This window comes from Diadema antillarum, unplaced genomic scaffold, assembly GCF_040938485.1.
Source record: "Diadema antillarum isolate AM-2024a unplaced genomic scaffold, OU_Dant_1.0 scf00000146, whole genome shotgun sequence".
Lineage (NCBI taxonomy): Eukaryota > Metazoa > Echinodermata > Echinoidea > Diadematoida > Diadematidae > Diadema > Diadema antillarum.
The window spans coordinates 2162785-2187731 of record NW_027271035.1 but is presented as its reverse complement, the minus strand read 5'-3'; the positions used below and the strand labels follow the sequence as shown (position 1 = coordinate 2187731).

At 38.4% G+C, this 24947-nt stretch overlaps 1 protein-coding gene across 1 annotated transcript in view; it reads right to left on the bottom strand.

Moving 5' to 3' along the window:
- Positions 1-3550: 3550 nt before the first annotated feature.
- The window catches only part of LOC139721634 (probable phospholipid-transporting ATPase IA), a 74089-nt gene continuing 52692 nt past the window's right edge, over positions 3551-24947 (bottom strand). The window contains exons 23-37 of the mRNA XM_071632964.1: positions 24422-24576; positions 23674-23756; positions 22885-22990; positions 21743-21931; positions 21209-21283; positions 20578-20700; positions 19661-19801; positions 19126-19182; positions 17839-17946; positions 16695-16783; positions 15424-15525; positions 10247-10288; positions 6852-6943; positions 5198-5241; positions 3551-3625 (exon numbers count right to left, since the gene is read on the bottom strand). Coding sequence (XP_071489065.1) covers positions 3551-3625; positions 5198-5241; positions 6852-6943; positions 10247-10288; positions 15424-15525; positions 16695-16783; positions 17839-17946; positions 19126-19182; positions 19661-19801; positions 20578-20700; positions 21209-21283; positions 21743-21931; positions 22885-22990; positions 23674-23756; positions 24422-24576 — 1481 coding nt within the window. The remainder of the gene's footprint in view (positions 3626-5197; positions 5242-6851; positions 6944-10246; positions 10289-15423; positions 15526-16694; positions 16784-17838; positions 17947-19125; positions 19183-19660; positions 19802-20577; positions 20701-21208; positions 21284-21742; positions 21932-22884; positions 22991-23673; positions 23757-24421; positions 24577-24947) is intronic.

Genomic DNA, 24947 nt, shown 5'->3' with positions numbered 1-24947 from the left:
TCATCTGTGTAACATATAACATAAGAATCTTTACACATCTCATATACACATACATTAAATAACAAACACGACACAGTCATTTACAGTCTACAGTACATACACTGGGTTGATTGCGCAATACGTACGAAATCCACATCAACACTGGCTGGCAGAAGTGAAGGGTGAAAGCAGTCTTTGCTAAAAAAAATGTCGCCTAAGCATGTGAAACATTACGGCATGTATGCCATCACAGTTACATATACCCAGTTGGTAGCACTGTATTCACAGTATATCACATCGCACTAACATAACAAATAAAAACATTTTCACGGTGATTTTTGCATTCGATACAACTGGCAGACATCTTTTCGTTTTCCTTCCATACAAACAGGAAACTTTTGGAAGTACATACAACAATTAATCATCATGAAAATCAGAGGCAGAAAATGACCACATATCTATACTGGTGATACCCTTGGGTCAATCACAATAAAATGAATGATATCAAACCTGGGGACTGCTATGATTTACAACCTGGTTGCGCTAAACTAACAGCTTTCATAAGTTAAAATACCTTTATAAATGTTTCTGTAGATAGTGTGCATAAGGAGTGAAAACAGCAATATAGCACAGTTTTAACATACAAGTTTTATTATTTCCATGGTGATATATTGAATATCAAAAACAGTTATCATGTAAGAATTCTTTATTCAATATACTTTAACTGTTTTCCAACCATTGGCAAGTACCATAATAGAGCACTATTTCCTCGTTCCAATGACATGCACATAGCCCATGGTCACTGGCATTCAGTCAGTCCACAGTATCCATTAACACACTACACAATACTACAGCTAAAGCTCTTTTATCCAGCACTGTGATTACTCAATGCCAGTGACATTGCCATAAACTTGTTGTATTGAATTAAATACCACTTATTTTTCTCCTGTCTCCTCCCCTAACCTTATCCTTAAACCAAGCAAAAGGACAGTTGTCTTTACTCTTAATTCCTGGTTTTAAATATTGAATGTGACAATACTCAAAGGAATTGTGCATGAGGCATGGAATTACACCCCTTCTAATTATCTGTACATAGGAGAAGACGGAGATTATACAAAAAGAACATTTCTACTTTTAGAAATAACAGTTATATCTAATCACTAAAAGACAAAAGGACCAATGAAAAAAACAAAAAAAACAAAACAAAACCAAAAATAAGTGAGATTTTAATCATGATAAAAAAAGAGAGAAGAAAATCAGTATTACTGTTGGCATGATCACTTTATTCACTCTCATCATAAATAGGCATTGCTGCCATTCCCCATGCATGGAAAAGTGAAATCTTTGAATGTAAGAACACATCAGCTCAATCGTTAGTCTTAGTTCCAGACTTATCCTTTGTCATTCCCATCATATGACTACATTTTGCATGAAACACATATCTTCTATGACAGGGTCACAGACTATTTCAAAGTCAAAACTGACGATGAAATGATCGTGTCTATCACCGCGGGACATCAGGGAGTAAACACGGCAGTTTTGTTTGTATTACACCATGATCATTGTCTGAAGCAGAGACTAGCTCAAGTAGGGTGGTGTGCAGTGCCACTAGTTGCAGTGCATGATGGAAAGGATAATTTTGAATTTTGTTTTCTTCCTAAATCTCATTTTCTCTACATAGTCGTAACCTGAGACACGTTTCTGACAATTCAAATGAAGCGCAATCGAGAGAGGATAATAGTTGTGAATCAATCACACAAACTTTATCTCCAAGACAACGAGGTATTTTAGCTTCGAATCCTCAGCAATTGCACTACATGTGCATGTCCCTCCTGACATCATACATTCATTGGTAACACAATTAATGAGTACGAAATGTCCTTCTGCACTTACTACCGGTAATACTAGGTGTTTCAAAAAACATTTCCCACTTTTTATTCTTAATAATTCATAAACTATATATCAGATAACACTGTAATTGATATGAGTGATAGCTGAATACTGTACAATTTGGTTGAAGGTGGTTTAAATATGAAAGCATAAATCGGTTTCATGAAATCCATGATTAATTTCACAGTTAGGTTCCAGATTTTGCTCTATTTTCAACCCTCTGTACAAAATTTCACTTTGCACGGGGGTCAATGGGTGTGTATGGGAGTGTGTGGTTAACACCCTGACAATGGTCCTGAACAATGGCCAGGGTTTGAATGCTTCATTATTTATTCATGAGAAATTCCATTGTCACAACTAGTCTTTATTCAGCCTCTGGCAGTATCTGTGTAAAGTCAAACACCTGCCGATACTGTCTTTGAGTCGCGACAGTGCTCTCCCTACTTCTGAAAAACGAAATTACAATGAATACCTTGTGTTCTATCGTAAACATGGTGACAGGAAGCAAAAAAAAATCAATTAGAGTATACACTTGTGTATATGGAACCTTAAACAAATCTACTGTGAAACAAATCGCCCCAATGATAAATGCTGCTGAGCTCTTTACCAAAAATGATCTCTCATCGAAAAAGCGAAAAATTTGTCAGACTATTTAATTAGTAGACAGTTGTATAAAAATGAGGAACTTTAGATCATTTATGCTTAATCATATCCCAAATTTACTGATATGTGAAGCAAAATTTGAAAATGATTGCCAGCTGGAATGAAATGTGGTGTTTGCAAGCACATGGAAACATGTGCTTACTTTTTCCATGTGCATGCATTTTACCCTTTACCGTGCATGAATTCAGACTAGCAGTGCCCAGGGCAATCAACATGAATTATTGATTAAGCATTCATGTGCCAGGGAGCGCGAGACTGACGCCCAGTCAACAGGTGGTTCAGGCATGTCCAATGTTCAGGGCCATTGTCAGCACACACTCACATACACATCATTGGTTTCTGTGTAAAGTTCATTTTTGTACAGAGGGTAAAAATTTGACCAAAATCTGAAACCTTACTTCAAAATCAATCTTCGATTTAATGAAACTGATTTATGCTTTCACATTCAAATTACCTTCAACAAAATTTTACACTATTCAGCTATTACTCATATCAATGACAATTTTATCGAATGAACAGTTTCAGAATTATTAATGATCAAAAGTGGGAAATGTTTTTTGAAACACCTAGTATCTACATTTTTACGACAGAGAGACAGAGTACCTAGCCTCAAATCAGACTCCGTACTGTTTTGAGCGCATCCTGATTGTGTAAAGACGGTGCACATGATGGGACGGCACAATCAGATGCACACGCAAAAAATAATACACTGAATACACGAGTGGATTCACAGACCTGAATTCAAGACTTCTCCTGCAAATCTCTACCTGCAATACATTTTCAAAATTGGGAACACTAAATGGTCTACTACTGAAAGCTACATACAGAATATTTTTCAGCTTGAGGAGAGGGCCCAGCTTCAAAGTTTGCGGCACCACGTTTGTGCCCTGTTGGCTCTAGTGCCTACTGATGTTGACAATCATTCACATACCAGTACACGGAAATTTTGGCTACAGCTATGGTTGATTAAGTAGACGATGCATCTCCGGGAGGGTGCTTCTAGAGGGCGGCGGCGTCGCTAGGAGCGCTCTTCATGGATGACAACTGCTCCAGACGGTCTCTTTGTGGTGTCGTAAGCTCTGATTACTTCAGCCTGATGAGTAGGTAGAAACAAACAAACAAACAGATAGACTATATTATGACGAGTCAAAAAATAAAAAAGTGTTATGAAACGCAATGTTTGCCAAATTGGTAAATTCCCAGATATCAACAATCTTGCAAAATTCTGGAAAACAAAATCGTGACAAACTATATGCAGAGACTCCAAGTTGATACGTGCGAAGTTCCTAGGGTTCTAGATGCTCTCTGGTGCTATCTAAGGCTTATTTTTTCAACATAAAATAGCAATAAGTAAGAAATCCTTTCCAACGGGAGACACAGAGCCAGGGCAAGAGAAATTAAATCTCAAGCGGGAGAACGGGAGATTTTGCAAAAATGGGTTTTTGGTGGGAGATCTCCCGTCGAAAACGGGAGAGTTGGAGTCTCTGTATATGGCATGTTCACTTTTCTACTGTCATTTTTAAAAACAGAGAAGGGTAAAAACCAGACGAGTAGTCTGCTATCACACTCAGCAAAAAAAACCCCCCAAAAAACAAGGTTTACTACCACCAATTCACTGCAGTCTAGTCACAAGGACTTTGACTTGAGTTGTGAAAAATAACAACTGAGCATACTATGTAGGGATGCCAACCTTGCAAATAAATTTGCAGTATTCTGAAGCTTAAAAGAAAAAAAAGGCTTTCTTTTTTTCTTTTCTGGAAAAACCTTTCCCACAGTAGACATGTGTAGTAATAAAATCTGGGGAAAACAGTCTTTTCCATGAAATCTGCAGTATTCATGGGAGGGGGGGGGGGGGAAATGATACAAATTACTGCAACAAAGTAACAGTTGGCATCTCGGCCTATGCTTCACTATTAACCCACTGAGGACAATCTTATTTGGCTATAACAAGCATTTTCCTTAGACACCTGTAGGAGTATACTCAGGACTAGTTTTTAGTGGGTTAAAGGGATCGTACAGTTTTGGTTGAGACCTAATTTCAGGTTTCTAACATTTTTTGGTGAGATAATGAGAAACCTCTTATGAAATATGAAAGAGCATGTAATTCTATGAGGAATGCAACGTTTATTTGATGAAAATTGGTTTTGAAATGGCTGAGATATCCAAAAAAGTGTGATTCTAAGAGAGTGTGGGACCCACACTTTATTACGATCGCTTTGTTTTACTTTGTTTTTGGATGTTTCATTCATTCCAAACCCAATTTTCATCAAATAAACTTTGAATTCCTCTTAAAATGGTATGCTCTATACTATATGATAAGTGTTTCTTGGTATCTCGCAAAAAGTTAATAGCCCAATTCTTATCTCCACCAATACTGTACTATCCCTTTAAGGATGAAGAGTGGGGGCAGGGGCAGCTACTGTAAAAGTGGATATTTTCATGGGAGTAAATTTTTGCGCACGGCTGGTTAAGATGAGTTTTGCATGTTTTTAATTCCGTGGAATCAAGACATCAACTACTGGAACATACGGCAAGCAGCAATATTCACAAGCTTTTATTTCGCGCTGGTTTCTTGTTGCGCAAAATGCAAAAAAATTTCAACACTGCGAAAATTTCCACTTTAACAGTATACCACAAACTAGCGCGCTACTCCTCCAGAACTCACCTGGGTGATGACGCCATGCTCCTCCTGGGAGAAGGCAAAACCATCTAGGGGGAAAGTAAACGACACTTTGGTATAACAGACAGGGTTTCCATGGTAACGAGTGGTGACGAGGGCACCGTGATGAAGGCACTTTGGTAGTCTTTGGCAGAATGCTGCCCCACAAAACACTTTTACTTAATCACTAAACAAAGCAACACCACTCCCACTCATGGACATAAATGCAGTATGAAAGTACATAAAACTAGCAATGCAACTCAGCCCAAATCACATGACTGTTCAAACAATACCCCTTGTGAAATGTACCAGACTTTTTTTTTTCACCCTAATGGCAAATTCTTGGGATACATTCATTATTAAGAGAAGGTTTGGACACAGCATTAAATTGCTTGAATGATGACAAAAAGGGCTCACAAATTACTTTGTTGGCTGGCAATATGTCAATAGGTAGGCTATTGCTGTAGTGATTGAAAAATAAGATTTTGACTTTGATATTGTGTATTTTGAAGCACAGTCCCATACCACTATCTAAGATGATAATTGATGTAGATGCCAAAAATATGCATTCATTCTTGAGTTTTGCAGTCACTTGAAGAGAAACACAGATAACCATTATTGTGCAAAATATGATAGCAGAAAATATCAACATTGGAATCTAATACTCTTGCATGCTTCACTGAGAATTCATTTTCATATGTAATTCTTCCCACTATGACTAATTCTCAACAGTTATGCCACATCACACATATACTCACAGCAAGTATTTCTAAATTCAAGGGTTTAATTTCAATGACTTTACTTTTGCCACTGTTACCAACACCACCACCACCACCATCATCATCACCACCATCATGATCACAGACTATTTATTATTACAAGGTTTCAACTTCTATGACATTACTTTTGCCACAACCATCATCAAAATCATCATCATCACCATCACCACCACCATCATCATCATCATCACCACCACCACCATCATCATCATCATCACCATCATCATCATCATCATCACCACCACCACCACCATCATCATCACCACCACCATCATCATCATCATCATCATCACCACCACCATCATCATCATCATCACCACCACCATCATCATCATCATCACCATCACCACCACCATCATCATCATCATCACCATCACCATCATCATCATCATCATCACCACCACCACCATCATCATCATCATCACCATCACCATCATCATCATCATCATCACCATCACCATCATCATCATCATCACTACCACCATCATCATCATCATCATCACCACCACCATCATCATCATCATCACCACCACCATCATCATCATCATCACCACCACCATCATCATCATCATCATCATCATCATCACATTAATAAATACAAGGTTTCAACTTCTATGCACTACTTTTGCCCCAACCATCATCAAAATTATCCCCACCACCACCATCATCATCATCATTACAGTCACAATCTTCATCATTACCATCGTCATCATCATCACCCCCCTACAAATCCCTCCCACTGCCTTTAAACTCTCTAAAACAAGGTCATCATCGCCAACATGTCACAAGCATAATCACTGCCATCAAGAAAATAAAACAACCAGTTTGAGCAAATAAAACCCCACCAAAACACAAAATAATAAAGAAATCATTCATCTTACGCCTTGGGACCTCTTGGTCCTCCGCTAGGTGTCGTGTGCTACTGGGCGAACGCTTAAACAGTCGGGTTAGGAGGCGGGACGTTTCGCTGAAACTACGGGCAGGGAGAAAACAGTGGAGAAGAAATCCATCAAACCTTGCTGTCCAACCTCAATGTGGTGAGGGAACTAATTTCTTAATAACCAAGGACAAATGCACCCTACAGTCCTGGTACTGCTGACTTTCGAAAAGATTTCAAGTTTTCTTGCAATCCAAATGTATTTGCCTATCATCCAAGCATCCAGGCATGCAAGGACAAATATTTTCTGGTGTAAAGGCTATCCCTGACAGAAAGAACTCTGTTTTTTATCAAATATCATTCACTTCATGTGCATTTGTTACTACATTCTACTGAAATTTGTTTCAAAATGAACATTGAATGGAAATGTGCACTGTGCAGCAGCTGAAGAAAAAACTTGTACAAAAAAAAATCATAACAATAAAAACAACCAATATTGATAAAGTGTCTTTTCTGTACAGACTCGGAGTGCTTCATCAATCCCCCCCCCCCCCAAAAAAAAAGAAATCAACAAAATTTACTTAACAAACAAATGGGAGAAAACATTCTATGAAGTTTTGGAACAACCTGCTGACATAAAACAGTTTCAGCTCTATAAAACGTCACATGTACTAATAGATTTTAGGACTTTCTTTGTCAGAGTTAAGACCTGTAGTTGTCAATAAAATTGACAATTGTCCGAAGTGGATGGATACTACTTTTATTGTTATGGTATGGAAGTAGAAAATACAGCAACAGTCGATGTCCCTTGCAATTCTTTCCTTCCTTATGACTTGTCTTTTGGTAGTGTATAAAGCAAACATACCTACCATGCACATTAGACCTCTGTTATTTGTTAAATCACACAGATTGCCAATCAAATTTAACACTTTCTAAAACATTTCCAGTACTTTTTCCCCCTTCTATTTGCGTAAGCCCCATAGACCTCTATACATACAAAGGCCTTTCTTAATGGATTAGTTGCTTGTTGCTTATTAGACTTGTCTAATAATAATTAAACTGTCCTGTTTACCTGTTATCCAGCAGTAATTGCCTATTCTAAGAAGCCATTACAAACTGGTGATAGTCTGGTTAATTATGCAATTTAGTAGAATGGATGTAATTTGGAGTAATGGGTGTTATTTAACATCAGATGGTACAAAGCATGTAACGATCTAAGAGCAATTACAGTTTCAGTACTCATTTGCATATTTGAGTTTGGGTATATTACAGAGAAGTTAGCCTCACTGTCGGTAATATGTCAAGAGGTTTCCATGGAAACAAGGTGCAAATTACCCAGAAAATCTGAACCAATATCAGTTCTAAATAGCATAAGCAGGGTCAAATACATTTCACATTTTAAACATGTATCATGAGTATAATCTGTATGTAACACATGGCATATACATTGCGTGTACATATCAATAAAAGAACCATGTATATATAGGTAAGTACATATGAACCAATATTGAAATAGAATAAATGCATCTGACCTTTAAGATGTTTAGTGTTATCTTTACGCCCGTAAAAATTTCCTTGAAATTCCATATACAGTTAAATCCTTTGCACCTTCTGAAATAAGTTCCCCCCTCCCCATGTATATATGTTTGTAACTTACAATCTCATACTAGCGCATGGCCTATGAGAAATAGTGTTTTTAGCTTTTGAGAGAGCTACTTTACCGAAATAAAACCAAAAATGAATTTAAAACAAATAAACATCATAACACCATCCAGTTATCCCTTGTACTTCTCTCCTACATCTAATGAGTATAAGTAGAAAAAGAGCTTCGGCTTCTGCCAAACCAGTTGAATATATATATCATTACAATTGAAACATGAAAGTGCAGCACAGTTAGACTGACAAAAATGTTTTGTCAGATTTAAAATGCAGACTGTCCACTGAACATTATTAAAAGAAGTCGGTACATATTCAATCATTAGCCCCAGCATATGGTTTGAAACATAGTGTAACATGCCATAGTTAGTACTAACAGTTCTGACCCATTTCGCTGATTATGCATCAATGAAGGTCTTCACAAAAAAAAAGACCAAATATCAATATGTTACAGATTCTGATTTAAAAAATATGCAATGCCATGGTTACTGATGACATGGATGATGGTTGCAGTCAAATTAATTTGATGATGATTAAGGCATTAAATACAATCAAAAAGGGTAAATTCTCAAGACAGAGCACAAACCACAGTAAAACAATCATAAATATTCCCATTGTTTGATAGACAAAACCTTAACACCCATAAAGTTGTCGGATAAAACTCGTTGCAAGTCAAAACACGGCACACATGTAAGTATCAACTCAAAGCCATGGAGATGGAAAAATGATTTGAGTTGGTTAGTAGGTGTTAATCAAAGTGGAGTGAACGGATATAAAATGGATACTGGGAAAAAGAAAGAAAGAAGAGAAATCAATTGAAGTGATCCCATGACTGTGTTCCTGGGGGAAAAGAAAATTGTGATCAGTCTCCAAAATTCCTGGCCAACGGGATGGAAATCAATGTGTAATCCTTTCAATGTTAACTCAAAGACAGAGGAAAAAGAGTCTATGCGTTATGTATGAAAGGCCACGAGTATACGAGACTGGCATACAAATTATTACAGGTACATGGCTCACAGTGCATTGTTTCAAGGCAGTCGGGTAAGTAAATCTTTTGTTTACACTGCTGCAGTCATAGCACTAGCTGGGCATGCTGATATTTTTACTTCATGCAAGCTGAAAGCAAGCATCTACAAGACTCCATAAGCCATAACATTTGTAAAAATCCAAAAATATCCAAAAAAATGATTTGTTTACGAAATTAGTCATTTCAGTTGAAATGACTGATTTCATTGCAAAATCGACCAGGATGCAACACTTGGCGCCCCATAGAACTTATCCTCGAAGACAGCTATGACCGATTTTGTAATGAAATCGACCGCGCGACACTTGGCGCCCCATAGAACTTATTCATAAGGTTGGCTTTCCTTGAGGTTAAGGATCACCATCTGGACGTAACTAGTGTGCAACAAAAATATTTCATCCTAGTACTATTTGCCAAAAGCTGTCCATTATTTTCCACATGGTGAAATGTCACTTAAAGCCTCCGTCAAGGTGCTTGTTCTAATAAAAAATTGTTCTGCGAGTTCACTTTCTAGAAGTACGATGAATATTATTGCAAACACAGGGAGAAACGACATAATAGTGGGGGTCATGCAGGCAGCTTAAACTAATATTCTACTAAAAGAATCACATGAATTTTCAAAAGGTGAACATGCTTCAAGCTAAAATAAAAAGATAAGGCGCTATATTGTTTTTTGTTCCACATCAGTCGGATTTCATGCAGCGGCAGTCGCTTCTTACCCCGTCTTGGCTCTCTGAGCCCGTTCGCGGAGAGACTGAACACTTTACGACGAGAGAGACAGAGAGAGAGAGAAAAAAAAAGATGGTGCGAAGGCACACACCATGCAGAACAGACAGAGGTTTACTACAAGCTTGAAGATGGTGGCAGACCAAACATAGAGCAACCACTGAATACGAGTGGCAGCCACAGACATGCAACAAGCCCTACCACAAATTACTTTTCAGCTGAAATAGTCGCTGTTGCCCTGCTTTTTACTATCATTGTGATTACCATTATTAACCACATGTTACTCTTGGAAAAAAAGAAAGAACACATCTATGATAATTTGGAGGAACACTTGTAAGATAAACTATGCAAGCTATGATGGCAAGGCTTACAATTATCCCCGGTTTGACCACAAACAGAATTTACAGTGACATCAAACCATTACTAAAATCATACAAATCTGCCCTCTTCAACCTCCCCCCCCCCCCCCCCCCCCTAATGAAACTATCTCCAGCAAAGATAAAGAAATGTTAGGGATGAACCCAGATATAAATATATGAAGTTAGAGTATTTACCACCATGTGAAAAGTTTCATTGCCTATTTAGTGGCATTGTGTACATAATATTCCCGGTTGTAGACCATCCATTTTGCATCTTTTTCGACAGCACAACTGCCAGGCTTAGATATAACTTTACAGCATGGTCTGAAGTCTTTTTCTTTTGCAGCACCAATTTTGAAAATACAATTGTAAGCTATGTGCATCCCTGGCAAGAGAGAATGCATTCACACAGTTAGCCACATCTGCTGATCTCTAGCACGTACTAAAGGCACTTCACTTCATTCACTTACCCAGAGAGCACTGCACGGTTCACTTCAAATTAACTCGTCACCTAGGCATACATAACTTTGCATGCTTGATATGCACAGAACCCACAAGCCCCACATAGTTTGGTGTAATTCACTTTTTTTTTTGTCTGTTAATTACACCACCACCAAAGCTTACAAGATTATACAAATTCCCCACATGCAGCCCGTGGCTAAAGAAATTGGACAGAGATCTTTAATTTTCCCACCACCACAACTTAATTCTTATATTTACATTAATACATATCGATGAAATTGGTACATGTACATGTAGTAAGGTTAGTAGAAAGCATATTGTGTATTTTTGATATTCAATTGTTGTCATCACGGCCACACTTTTGTTTCTTCTACTAGAAGTAATTTGAAGCATGGGGGGGGGGGGATGGATCTGTCCAGTGTTGCTTAGCAACAGCCCACATAGGCATATCAATCACCACCAGCCCTTGGTCACAGTATGTCAACCTTCATCCCAACACCAGGCTTTCATGCTTGACAAAGCATTACTGAGGACCAACACAAGCACCTCTATTTTTGGGTGGATTCCCTGGGGTGGCATTCTTATGAATATTCATAGCTTGCTTTGAACTAGTGTATAATTACATTGTTAATGTAATGTAAAGGGGATGGACTAGGAGAGGGGGAAAGGGAAGGGAAACAGGAGGGAAAGGGGAGGGGGCAAGGGACAGGGGAGAGACAAGGGGAGGGGCAAGGGAGGGGCAAGGGAAGGACAAGGGAGGGGAAAGGGGAGGTGCTAGGAGAGAGGGGAAGGGCAAGGGAAGGGAAAGGGGAGGTGCTAGGAGAGAGGGAATGGCAAGGGAAGGGAGATGGGAGGGGCAAGGAGGGGGCAAGGGAAGGGCAAGAGAGGGGGAAGGGGAGGTGCTAGGAGAGAGGAGAAGGGCAAGGGAAGGGAAAGGGGAGGTGCTAGGAGAGAGGGAAGGGCAAGGGAAGGGAGATGGGAGGGGCAAGGAGAGAGGGGAAGGGAAGGGAAAGGGGAGGGGCAAGGAGAGAGGGAAAGGGAAGATGAATAGAAAGGGGAGGGGCTAGGAGAGGGGAAAAGGGAGGAAGAAGTGGTAGGGAGAAGGAGATGGGGGATGGAGATGAGAGTAAGAAGGAGGTGCTAGGAGAGAGGGAATGGCAAGGGAAGGGAGATGGGAGGGGCAAGGAGGGGGCAAGGGAAGGGCAAGAAAGGGGGAAGGGGAGGTGCTAGGAGAGAGGAGAAGGGCAAGAGAGAGGGAAGGGGAGGGGGTAGGAGAGAGGGAAAGAGAAGGGCAAGGGAAGGGAGAGGGGAGGGGCTTGGAGAGAGGGGAAGGGAAGGGAAAGGGGAGGGGCAAGGAGAGAGGGAAAGGGAAGATGAATAGAAAGGGGAGGGGCTAGGAGAGGGGAAAAGGGAGGAAGAAGTGGTAGGGAGAAGGAGATGGGGGATGGAGATGAGAGTAAGAAGGAGGGAAATGGGAGGGGAAGAGAAGGGGTAATGGAAAGTGGTTTGGGTTGAAGAGGTAGGGGAGGAGAGGAGGGGATAAATAAGGGCAAGAGGAGGAGCAAAGGTACCGGGGTTGGGGAGTGAGAAGGGGGGTAAAGTAGGGAGAGAGGTGTGGAAGATGGACATGGAAGTGGTACCCACTCTCCCTCCATGAGTTTTGCACCAACAGAAATGCAAAGCAATGCAATGAGAATGATTTAACATTCTTTGGACCCTAACAGCTTCCTCTTACACTGCTAATAGTTTCTCTGTATGACTTAACAATCCTACACTTAGTCTGTGTTTTCACGCAGAAGGAATTTTCAGGGACAGCAGAGTTTTCAATGGTATTTAGTCGCAGCAATGCAATCTTTTGCTTTACAAATTGAAGGAATCTGGTATCAAATGAAATCTATCACATCCAATACTGCTTTATTGATAGGAGAAATACAAGTTGTTTCATATCAAATTATTTTGCTGATCTAGCATAATGTCTGACAAATAAAACACTAAATATCGTTAGAACTATCCCCTTTTCTGATTTGTTATGAAAACAAACTTTAAATCATCCTTATACAGACGCATCAACTTCTTTCTTGACAATGGATATCTTAATTCTAACTCTCCTTGCCTTTATGCATTACCACGACATTTCTACTTCCTGATAACAGTTTGACCAGTGCGAAAGAGAAATAATTGATAGCTTGTTTTCCATCAAACTCATAACTTAACCAACCGTAATTTTTTGGACTCCGTTTAGAGGAGAATATTAGTAAACCATTTCACATCAGTAAGACAGAAACAACATTATGATATTGGTAAAGTGTCTGTGCTTCACTGCACTTAATACAGTGCATTTATACTCAAAATGTTAGAAGTACCACCCACCGCAATTTAAAAGAGTTAATCGTGCAACACTTAAGACTTAAAGCATATAGGCAACATACTTCACTCGATTTGGTCTGACACATATATATATTCATGTGTGTGATGGCATGCAAAGACGAAAATTACAACAGAAAAAAAAAATGTACGCACGTGAAAGGCATTATGTATACTAGACAGGGGAAGAAGAAGAGAAACATTCATGCACAAAAATGTTTGACGACACTGTCAGTCAGGTCACATAAAACATCAATGTCAATCAATTTCAAAATCATAGAACATTACTATACATTTTTTTTTTTTAATGCAAGTCAAGATGCAGGCAGATTTCATTCATGACTAAAATCTGGGAAATTTGCAGAGAAAATGAATCTAAAAAATAATAGTGATGGCATGAGGACAACTTGGAATGTCTTTCATAAGCAAAGTTTCAAAGTTTTCTTGGTGGGCTTTGTGGGAGCAAATCCAGGCAGTGTATAGATCTGCATTCAGACTGGAATGGCAAATAAATTGTTTTGCACACTTTTAGAATCATTCATTCATCATCAAAGCTTTGTTTGAACTTAATTATTATGAGACAATGATCCAAAGTGAATCATGAGGATATCATCGATTTCATAGCGAAGAAAATACTAAGATTTTGTGACCATACTTGATGACTTTTAAGTCTCTTTTTCTCTTATTACCATGGAGAAAGTTGGTAAGTGAAAACATCAAGGCCTTATAGGGATGGCCTAAGGAAAGATAAATGTGTCGCACTGACACTTATCAGATTTTACAATAAAAACAACAATTTGGCAGTCACAAGCTTTGCTTTTGGATACAAGCAATCAGAATCTGTATGTAAAAAAGTCCTCATTCATGACCAGAATCTGTCATTTTAAGGCAGTAATCCTCATTTGAAGTGCATCTCATAGGAGTCTGATGTAGAAGAGTGCTCAATTTAAAACAAATTATGATTGATCCTTTAAACAATCAATTATAAATCCATATCACATATCATATTTAGGGCCAGTATGGAATATTTCCTTTAAAAAAATAAAAAAATAAATGTTTATATTCAAAATAATGAATGAACAACATCCAAATCTATCAAAGATAAAGTACGAAAATATTGATACTTCAAATGTTTACTGTCACAACACATAAAGTGTGTGGACTGACTTTTGACAAGATGCTTCTTTATGTAATTAAAAAAATAATTGTGGCACTAATTCAAATTGAAATTCTGGGGGTCACAAAAGAGGGTTACTGCTTGGAAATAAAATGCTATTCTACATAAACTTTTACTTGAAGAAAAGAGCAGAGGATACATAGGGGTTGAATCAAAAACGTTTCTTACCATTGCATAATGCAGTACAAAATTCAACAAATTTACAAAACACAGTTCCACCCACTCTAGATTTGCATTCATGTACATGCATGCACGAACGTGAAGATAACAAAGACCAAATATGAAACAGAAAAATGCAAACATTAAGAATTTTAGACATAATATAAATATGCAGCATGCTGTATTGCATTAGGTCAGAAGATACTTTGCGCATATAAAATATCAATTCACACAAAACTGTAATGAAAAAAAAAAAGACAGTCTTTTTGAGAACTGCTGCTAACTAATACATGCAGAAAATTAAAACACCGGCGATGGTGACATCGAATAATGCAATCCACTCTCTGTGTTTGAATCAGAGCAAATGTAACTGACACAGTATATACAGCATTTTTTCTACTTGAAATGAAGGAAATTCCTGAAATTGCTGAAAAAAAATATAAGTGTATAAGATATGAAAAGATATACTTTTATGTCAAACCATGACAAATTTGTAACAAAATATGAAAATGAAAATCTCGAAAGAAATAACAGTCTACACCGAAGCAGTACAGCTTGAGTGTAGAAGTATCATGAAAGGGCAGATCAATGGACGTTGGATAAACAGAATGAGAGTTGAAGTGACCACAAGGCAGTCTCAGACACATACCTCTTCTTGACCGATTTCTGAATGATGGCCGTCGGGTCAATGTGTTGGACCTCAGCCTCCTGTACCTCCTCGGCCAGAGACTTGAATAGCGTTCGTCTAAAACTGTGGAGAGGGGAGAAACATCAAGCAGGGTCAGTAAACATAAATCATACCTCGACTTTAACAAATAAAATGAAATAAGAAAAACAGAATTGAAAGGGCTTGTAGTTAGTAAATTATCCTCCCCCCCCCAAAAAAAAAAAAGCAGTATGTTTTTACATTTTTAAGCAAATATGATTAGAAGAGTTGTGTGTTGATTCGATTATTGCAGCTCTTTTTCACATTTGCCACCAATGATTACTGTTTGCAGAAAAAAAATCAAAACTTATATTATTCCATAACTTTAATTGCACTTTTTAAAAGGTGTCAGTGATGTATCAATACATATATGGAGAGTTTGCTTAATATGTACTAAATTGTGTTGTTGTTTTTTCATTTGATGATGCATTCTTGACATCTAAAAGAAAAAATGGGTTGAACTTTTCATAACATCCCCTTCACACTAGTCTTTGATTTTCTCTGATCTTCCCCGGTAACTCCTATCTCAAAATCTTCCTTAGCACACCTATTTTAAAACAAGTGCTCATATTGTTTGCTCTCTTCCTCCTTACTTCCCTTTGGAAAGGTGTTTGACCTCTTTTCTTCGCCCTCCCTTCCCAGAGTGAATGGATCCAGTAGCGTGGGGATCCATGGGTGGTCCAATTCATTCGCTGCCCATCAGGGTACATTAAAATGACCACGAATAGCACCGGTTGGCAAATATGTGCATAGAAGCGTACGCTCATCAGTAACTGTTAACTCAAGTCAAAATTCTTCGACTATGTGTGAGATCAGTGATAAAACTGTACATATTTCGTTGACAAGGATTCTCGAATATATCTGAGCCAGGCAAGCTTCTCACTCCATGGTATCCCCATTCTACCTGAGTCTTTGTAGTACAGTGGACTCCCGTTATAATGAAGTCCTCGGGACTGGCAGCTTTCTTTCGATATATCAAAATTTTGTTCTAGCCAAACAAATAAACAATAAAATACATACAGTGGATAATGTTGTGGTCTGAATTTTGAACTTCATTGTAACAGGAATTTTGTTATAACCGTGTTTGTTATAACAGGAGTACACTGTATTAGCATCAAAACAAGGCATGGGTATTATCATCACATGCACACTAGTTTGGGGCTCCACCCACTCTCCCAGTTTACGGACCTCCCCCCTCATGGCATTCTACTCACGCTTTCCACGCAACATCACGGATGAGAGCAGCGATGGGGATCAATAGGAGCAACATCCAGAAGACACCGCTGGATAACACCATGTTTGCCTGATGGAGAAACAGAGGAGGATAATCGATGTCATCTCTTACAAATACATTTTTCCTGACGGAGACAGCTGATGACAGTCACAGCACATCTTCACCCCTCTGCTTTAATACCGTATATTTAGCATATTTATTTTTCATTCATTTTTTTTTTTAATCGGAACTTCCCGACAAAGTTGCAAGTGGCTAAATTCGCGTCACATTCATGTTGGAATCAGAGTTCATATTTTAGCGTGTTTTTAAATTTGCAAATAACAGCCGACTCGCGAACTTCATGAAAATAAAAACCTCACAAAATATTCGGCCTTTACAGTAACCTCTTATTTCATTCAATAAGCCATGTCTACCTTGAACTATTTAACATAAATAACAATGTTGGAATTTCAGAGCCTGGGTATTTGTTCCAAGTTCATTGTGCCACTGCCGGCAACCAGGGATAGCCTGGTGGTAGTTTCTCTGCCCAAAAAGTAGATGACAGGTTTGATTCCTCCTGGTTCCTTTTTCCAACATGTTTGTTAAAAATGTAGATCAGCAGTTGCTATCTTGCAAATACATTCGTACAGAGGGTAGACAATTGATAAAAATCATAGCACATGATAAAATCTTTCTCAATCTTCCTATTAAAATAAACTTAAAATATGCCTCCTGAGGCTAATTCTTATCAAGACCACCTTGATGATGGGAATTATTTGGAGTAGAACATCATTATTCAAGACAGTTTTCTATTTCCTAACTGAATGCCTGGCATAAGACGCTGCTGTGCCACATTTGTGTCCATTTAAATTAATAGCCGCACTTTGAAATGAAATGATGACTGGTACTCATAGCAACAGCATGCACGATGTTAGTACAAATGCTTTGTATTTTATCCCTCAAATAAACTACCATCATAGCTACAATTTCAAACATACTTATGTGATATCTAATCAATCCTCTAAGTAGAATTTGGTTGACACAAGGGCTTGCGTTGCCTAAATGCACGAGTATATATAACTTAGATTTTTCCCCATCCCGTCTTCTAAACTCAAAGACAAGCATTAACACAGGGGATTGCTTACCTCGTTGAACATGTCCGACGCAAACGCAAAGAGAGGGAAGAGGACAGAGTAGACACCAAAGAAGACTAGCCAGGCAACGATTCCAAACCACAGAGACACATGGACAGGCTGTTTGAGAGAGAACAACATTCACTGCACATTACCGGTGAGCAGAGACAGAAGTGCCAGAATGTCATCACATATAACGTCATGGCCCCGTTGCATCAACACTAACTCTTATTGCAAAGTTACCTTAAAGGTCCTATTTATCTTTGGGAGCAGTGATATAAAAATGTTCAAGATACCACATTTGATGCATATGTGTAGATCTGTTGTATCACAAAACATCCTACCACATAAAATTTTCGCAAAAAGCCTAAAATATAAGGAGATATCAGTATTTTTCTCAATAAACCATAACTGTAGACGATTCAGTCTGAAAACATTTTTATCATAACTATTGTTCACATTTTGTGTATTTTACAATACTTAACATCGATTATACGGATTCAAATTCTTACAGTGGTTGTTTCTATACCTAACTCACATTTTAGAACTATTTTAAAGCACTAATGCTGGGTTTTTGTTTCATCTGCAAATGGTAAAATATGCCTTTAAGTTTGTTGTCATCCCCATAGCCACAAGAGCAGATACTGAAAGGCGTTTGGCTGGTGCCATGACTTTCACAAGAATTAAAACTGTACAGCAAAGGTTAGTGTTTATAACAGGGCCTACATCTCTCTTCAGTGACCATCACATTCTTCAAACATCAATGATATAGTGCAGACATGTATATACTTAAATATTCATAACAAACATATTTTACAAATGTAACTAATGAATCACACATACAATCAAATGGTGAATTCTTGTATACAACTGTTTGACTGCATTGTTCATTTGATCTAGCAAATATCCCTTTAGTAATCCACACACACACACACAAACACACAAGGAAGCCCATGCATATAATTAAGTACTTCTATATCACCATTTGTGGAATCATCGTGGAATGTATCCTACAGGGTAAATTTAGTGTAAAATTCTGAAACTGCCATTCTGATGCTAGTTACTGACTCACAAGATTGAATAATGACTTTGGTACAAATATGGTGAGGGAGTGTAAGAGGATACAAAACTTTCAAAATGCTCTACACCAGATCAATCTTTGGCAACGCCCAAGTCTGCCTAATCAGAGCTCCAAATGCCATCTTTCACAGCCCCACGAGATACTGTGAGTTTGGTAAGCTCAAGATTCCTATTCCTCCACATCCTCTAGAAACAGGTTAAAGATGGTCTCGGACTTACCCAGGTCCAGGCATCCATCTCAAGGCCCGCCTTCAGGGTGACGACTATGAGCACAAACTGGAAGACAGAATGATGAAGGTATCAGTATTAATCACTGTAGAAACAGAAGTGGTAGCAGTAGTTGCAATTATGAAATGATGATGATGAAGAGGAGGAGGGGGAGGAGGAAGAGAAGGAGGAGGAGGAGGAGGAGAGGGGAGAGGAAGAAGACGAAGAGGAGGAGCAGAAAGAGGAGGAGGAAGGGGAGGAAAATGATAATAATAATGAGGAAGATGGAGAGGGGGGAGAAAGAGGAGGAAGTTTTTATAAGAATATTAACTTGGTAATGCATAGACTTGATGTAAAGAAGAATCAGGAACATCAAACAATAAAGTAGTTGTGAGTTAATTCAAGGTATTCATAGATAGCATAATGCCATGACTGTAATAGACTGGGCAAAAAAAAAAGGTAATTATCTGCATATTTCTAAATGCTAGAGTCTAAATGAGTCTAAATGCTTGATATCGAGCCATATTTTATCTTTTCCGGTCCTCACCGTGTAGGCCATGTTCCCTGACACAAGATAGTCGCCGGCTTTGCCATGGCTCCAGACGACATCTTGCTGCGTGGCAAACAGGACGAACCAGTAGATGAGGATCGAGTGGTAGACGGAGTTCAGCGTCCACATCCAGAAGACCTGTGTAGCAATCATGAAAGCATGGCGGCATCTCCCCTAAATTTACTTTGGCAAGCTTTTGACAGCAGGACTGCCAACAATCATCCATCAGAAATTTAAAGGGATATTCCAAAGAGCAATCTGGGAACAACTTGTGTGTTACATGCATCTCAGTGGGTAAAGATGAGAATGGAATCAGGCAGATTTTTATATTCTGTTATCTGGACATGAAGAGATATTGGCATTTTTAGGAAGCCTCCTGCAGTATCAGGGAGAATTGGCAGCTCTAAAAAAAGGCAATATTGCAGATGGTGTATCTTGAGTGCTCCTATGAAAATAAGCAACCTGTTTGGTTGGTTGGTTGCGTTGGCAAGGCTGTACACACATAATGCATTGCATATCATTCACAGAAAATTGTTTTAGCAATTCAAATGAACTCAGACAAACACTAGCTCTGCAATGTTTTGATTTTACTGCAGATTATAGGTAGTACACACAGGATATTACTAAAATATGACATTTTCCTCGCTTTCTGAATAAATACTGTGGTAACAGACATAGTCATCAAATATTGAATACTTGAATCCTCAGTTGTTGAAACAAAATTTTATTTTCATTTCTTTCATTTTTTTTCACTCGTTGCTATTTTTGTGATTAATCAATTTTGCCTATTTGCAAAAATAAAACAGGCCAAAAAATCTCAGCGAATACAGTGTATTCTATATATGATACACATCCTGCAGCTGAGAGTGAAGCATCTATGAGGCTGTACTAAGATCAGAACCCTGGAAAGATACCTTGGAATTGAAGTACTCTGCATTCTGCGAGGACTTGTAGAGCTGGGGGAACTTCTTCATACTCTCCACACTAATGTTACGATCAAACAGTCCAATGGCAAATGGTGGCAAAGCAGTGAAAACCTAATGAGACAGAAGAAAAAATTCAGGCTTATAATAATCACAATTGCTTTACTTTTCCATAGATATAAAAATCTACCTAGTTTTTTGCTTTTTAATTGCCATCAGCATTCATTCATTACTTCCTGTTTTCATGATCTTTGAGAACTTGGCATTCTGATAACTATTGACCATACAGTTCAACATAAAGGTCTCAAAATAAATTTTGATGCAACAAGCATTATATGAGAATGAACCATAAAATGGAGGTCCCGTGTATGAGAGAGTCACAGCTCATGCACGTAAAAGATCCTGCTTCATTCATTCAAAGCAAAGAGCAGGGTGTCTAACCCGGTGAAGTGGTCCCACCCCACATCCAACTGGACCCCATGGAAGACCAGCTTAGTGTAGCTGAATATGGGCTATCCAGCCATCTTCACAGATGGAAAATGATCAACAACAACCAACACAAACAACTTAACGTATGGCTCGCTGGACACAGTTACCTAACTTAACACCACAGGTCTCTTACCAAGTTGTAGATACCGATGGCCCAGCGATTGAAGAGAATCTGTCCTGACCAACCGTTGACGATGGCAAACCAGAACTATAGCATGGAGAAAAAGCAAACAAATGAAGAGGCAAAGAGTTAATACAGTGTAGCTTTGCTCAGAAATACTGTTGGAATGAAGCTATAAAATCTACGGACATATCCTACACAAAGATTCATTATAAAAGCATACATGACTTTGTACATCTCCCTGATCATGATTTTAACTTGTGGACTACTGGAACAAAGGCAACAATGTATTAACTCTATGAGGCAATTTTGTGTCTCGAAAATAAGCTCCCGTTTTTAAGTTGTAGATGGTCATATTTTTGACATATTTGACATACATTTCTTTATCTTTTCCACGTACTTTGAATCTAATTTTTCCATATTTTCTATTTATCTTTGAGACATACCTCTCCATACATGTATATTCTACACAAAATTTTTTGATATATTTGCGATTTATGCCATATAACGTTTTCTTTTCCTTTTTTTTTCAAAGTGAAGACTTACTTCCATGATGTAGAGGCAGATATTCTTGTAGAAGGAGTAGAGGATGACTTTGGAGATGCGGTTGTAGCTCCAGACCCCGTGGACCAGCATCAGCTTGTGGAGGAAGCGGAACTGGGCGATGGAGTAATCCGAGGAGTTGGCCGCCTGCAAACCCTCCCGCCCGCTGATCCCGATCCCAACATCCGCTGCCTAGCAACAGAAACACAACACAAGTTTGTCAAAGACTGCATTTGTTTATTATTATTATTATTTTTTAAAGCAGGTTAACTCCTGCAAAACTTTGGGGAAACGTGGTTCGGTGGATAGGACCAGAGACTCATGATCCTATGGTCATTGGTTCAAGACCAATGGCAGCAGCTTTGGCACCATTTGGCAACAAGCTTTATTGTCTCCGTCTACTCAGCAAGGGAAACTCATAACCAGTGTACATCCTGTGGTTGCTTGCTTGTAAGCACTGAATTATTTCCATCAAAAGCCACAAACCACAATCCAAATTCAAATGATTACTAAAGTTCTTATTTCTAATCTGAAACTCCTGATAGGGAATGCAGAGCTGTGAGATACATTACAACATGACACATTTGACTTCACACTATTGGATTTGTATGCATGACTGCTCAAAGAGAACATCACATATATTATATTGACTGTATAAAGACTGTTGAGTTACTCCTCTTATGCTCTGCAACTGTTGTAGTTGTGTCTACCATATATGCAGTTGTGTTCATAAAAAGGATTCTGTGTTGCTCTGAATTGTAAATTAATCCATTGATTGTCAACAAAATGATGCCACACTGTAAAAGAGGAAATATTTGTGCATTTTGTGCTACTAGAAAGTACCATGAAATTGAAAGCATACATATCTTTGCTTGTATACTATTTATGTTCGGATTCCATGGAATTATAAACATGCAAAAGTACACAGTTGGGTGCAAAAACTTGCTCTTTTACAGTACTTCTAAACACCTACACACATAACAATGTACAACCATGTCATGATATGCTACATTAACTTTACATATTGTTGACAGTATGGACTGGAAATGACATGACAGAAAAAAAAAAAAAAAATTTCAAGATATCTGACCTCATATGCCCCAATAGTCAATTCAGGCAATTCATGGCATTCTGTAAGATTTTACCTGGATCATGCCAACATCGTTAGCGCCATCGCCAATGGCCAGTGTGACCACTTTGACACTCTGCTTGACCAACTCAACAAGCTCTGCTTTCTGCAGCGGAGTGACCCTGAACAGGTGAATGGAAACAATAAAGGTCATCTATTGTTACCCACACAGTATTTACACACTATAGAAGCTGATAGTTTCATATACAGATATTTTTGCGAATAAGGAGGTCGCAGACATTTTTGCGGGATGTCGTTTTTGCGATTTGACATCAAGGCTATCGTAAGTGCACTCATGCCTGCCCATTTGCAATATTTTTGTTTGTTGTTAAATTTGCCTCCCAATAATGATTTATGAAATTCGGAAAAATAGCAGCTTTTACAATAGCATACTATTGTTAGTGCATACACGTATATTTCACTGACTATGATGATACAATCAAAGGTACTTAAATCGGAATTGACAGCAGTCGATCCAACCTCTGGGAGTTCTCACAAGAAACTTATCAGTTAACTCTTTCTGTGCCAAGACTTTGAACAGTGTATACAACACTCTGCAGTAACAGTGACAACTGAAACTCAAAGCACCTAAAAGGTTAAACATATATGGCTACAGCCCATTCGCAAGATATCATAAAATCTTAAGACTTTCCTTTCTGAGAAGTTTGGCAAAGCTTTTTAGAAAACATCAGTTAAATCCTAGTATTTTTTTCTTTCCTTTAATGGGACCTAAAGCATCATACTGATCACAAATTTCACACATATTTTTAAGACCAGCCTCATGATTCATGTTTCTCTTTCTTACCTGCAGCAGATGACCGATCGGCACGACATGGCCAGTTCCAGGAAGTCCTTGCGAAGGTCAAAGGTCAAGGCAAACCTTAGTGCCTACAGATGAAAGCAAAGGAAAAAAAAAATGAAATATTTTGGCTAATATACAGATAAAATGATTGATTAAAGTCATCAACACATGCACGTTTTGGGGGAATTTAAAGAGAGAAATCAACAAAACAAAACCGAGCAATTTCCTCCATGCCTGAGGTAAACAACTGTTGATCATAAAATCATTTGCAGACTGCAAAATTGACAAAGAATCCCACCTTTCATTATCTAAACTACATCAATGGTAGAAGGGGGTGGGGGTTGAGTCAATAAATGGATGAATAATAGCATCCAGATACAAAGACAGGTAGAAAATACAAGTCAGAATTTCTGAAAGATAGGATCTGCACTGTAATAATTATGCTTTCTGATCTAATATCATATGATTTCTTCAAATGTGATATATTATGGAAATCAAGACAACAGAAAGATCTCATTCCTCCCTTCATGTGCTCTAGATTTTGATATATACTTCAGTCTGCTGTTTACATGGATACCAAAAGCTTCATAAATAATGACATCCATTTATCTACAAAATAAAACATCACTACTAAATATCAAGCATTTTTAAAACAAAATCTGTCACAGAATAATTGCAACTGGGATTGCCTAATACTACGATTTCTGGCAAGGGAAAAAAAAAAACAAAGGAAAGAGAGAAGAGGTCTCACGGTGCCATTGATGATGAGGGCGACGTCGTTCTCCTTGCCGAGCTCCTCCCCGAAGGCACTGATGTGCCTCTGAAGCGTGTCCCTGACTTCATCATGGCTCGCCTCGTTGATGATGAGCAGCGGCATGGACTGGTTCAGGAGCTTGCAGGAATAGCCTGGGGTCAAAGAGGTCATCCATCATCGACAAAAGAGTTCAACTGTCACAGAGTTGACATTACAGGGATTTCCATCAAGAACTCTGGCCAAAATCTAATTTTGTTATGTCTCTTTTTCTTAAAGCCTTGAATGAAGATTCACTGACAGAGTGCATTGGTTACACAGTTTGTTACCAGATTTGCTTTTGGTAGATACAGAACACGGTTCGAAACCATGTTGATCTTTGCAGACTTCTACCAGAACTGTGAGAAGCTGTAATAATAGTATGTATGCGCTTTTAAAAGCACTCTACAGAGTGGATTTCGTGCAATATAGATCATTATTATTATTATCATCATCATCATCATCATCATCATCATCATCATCATCA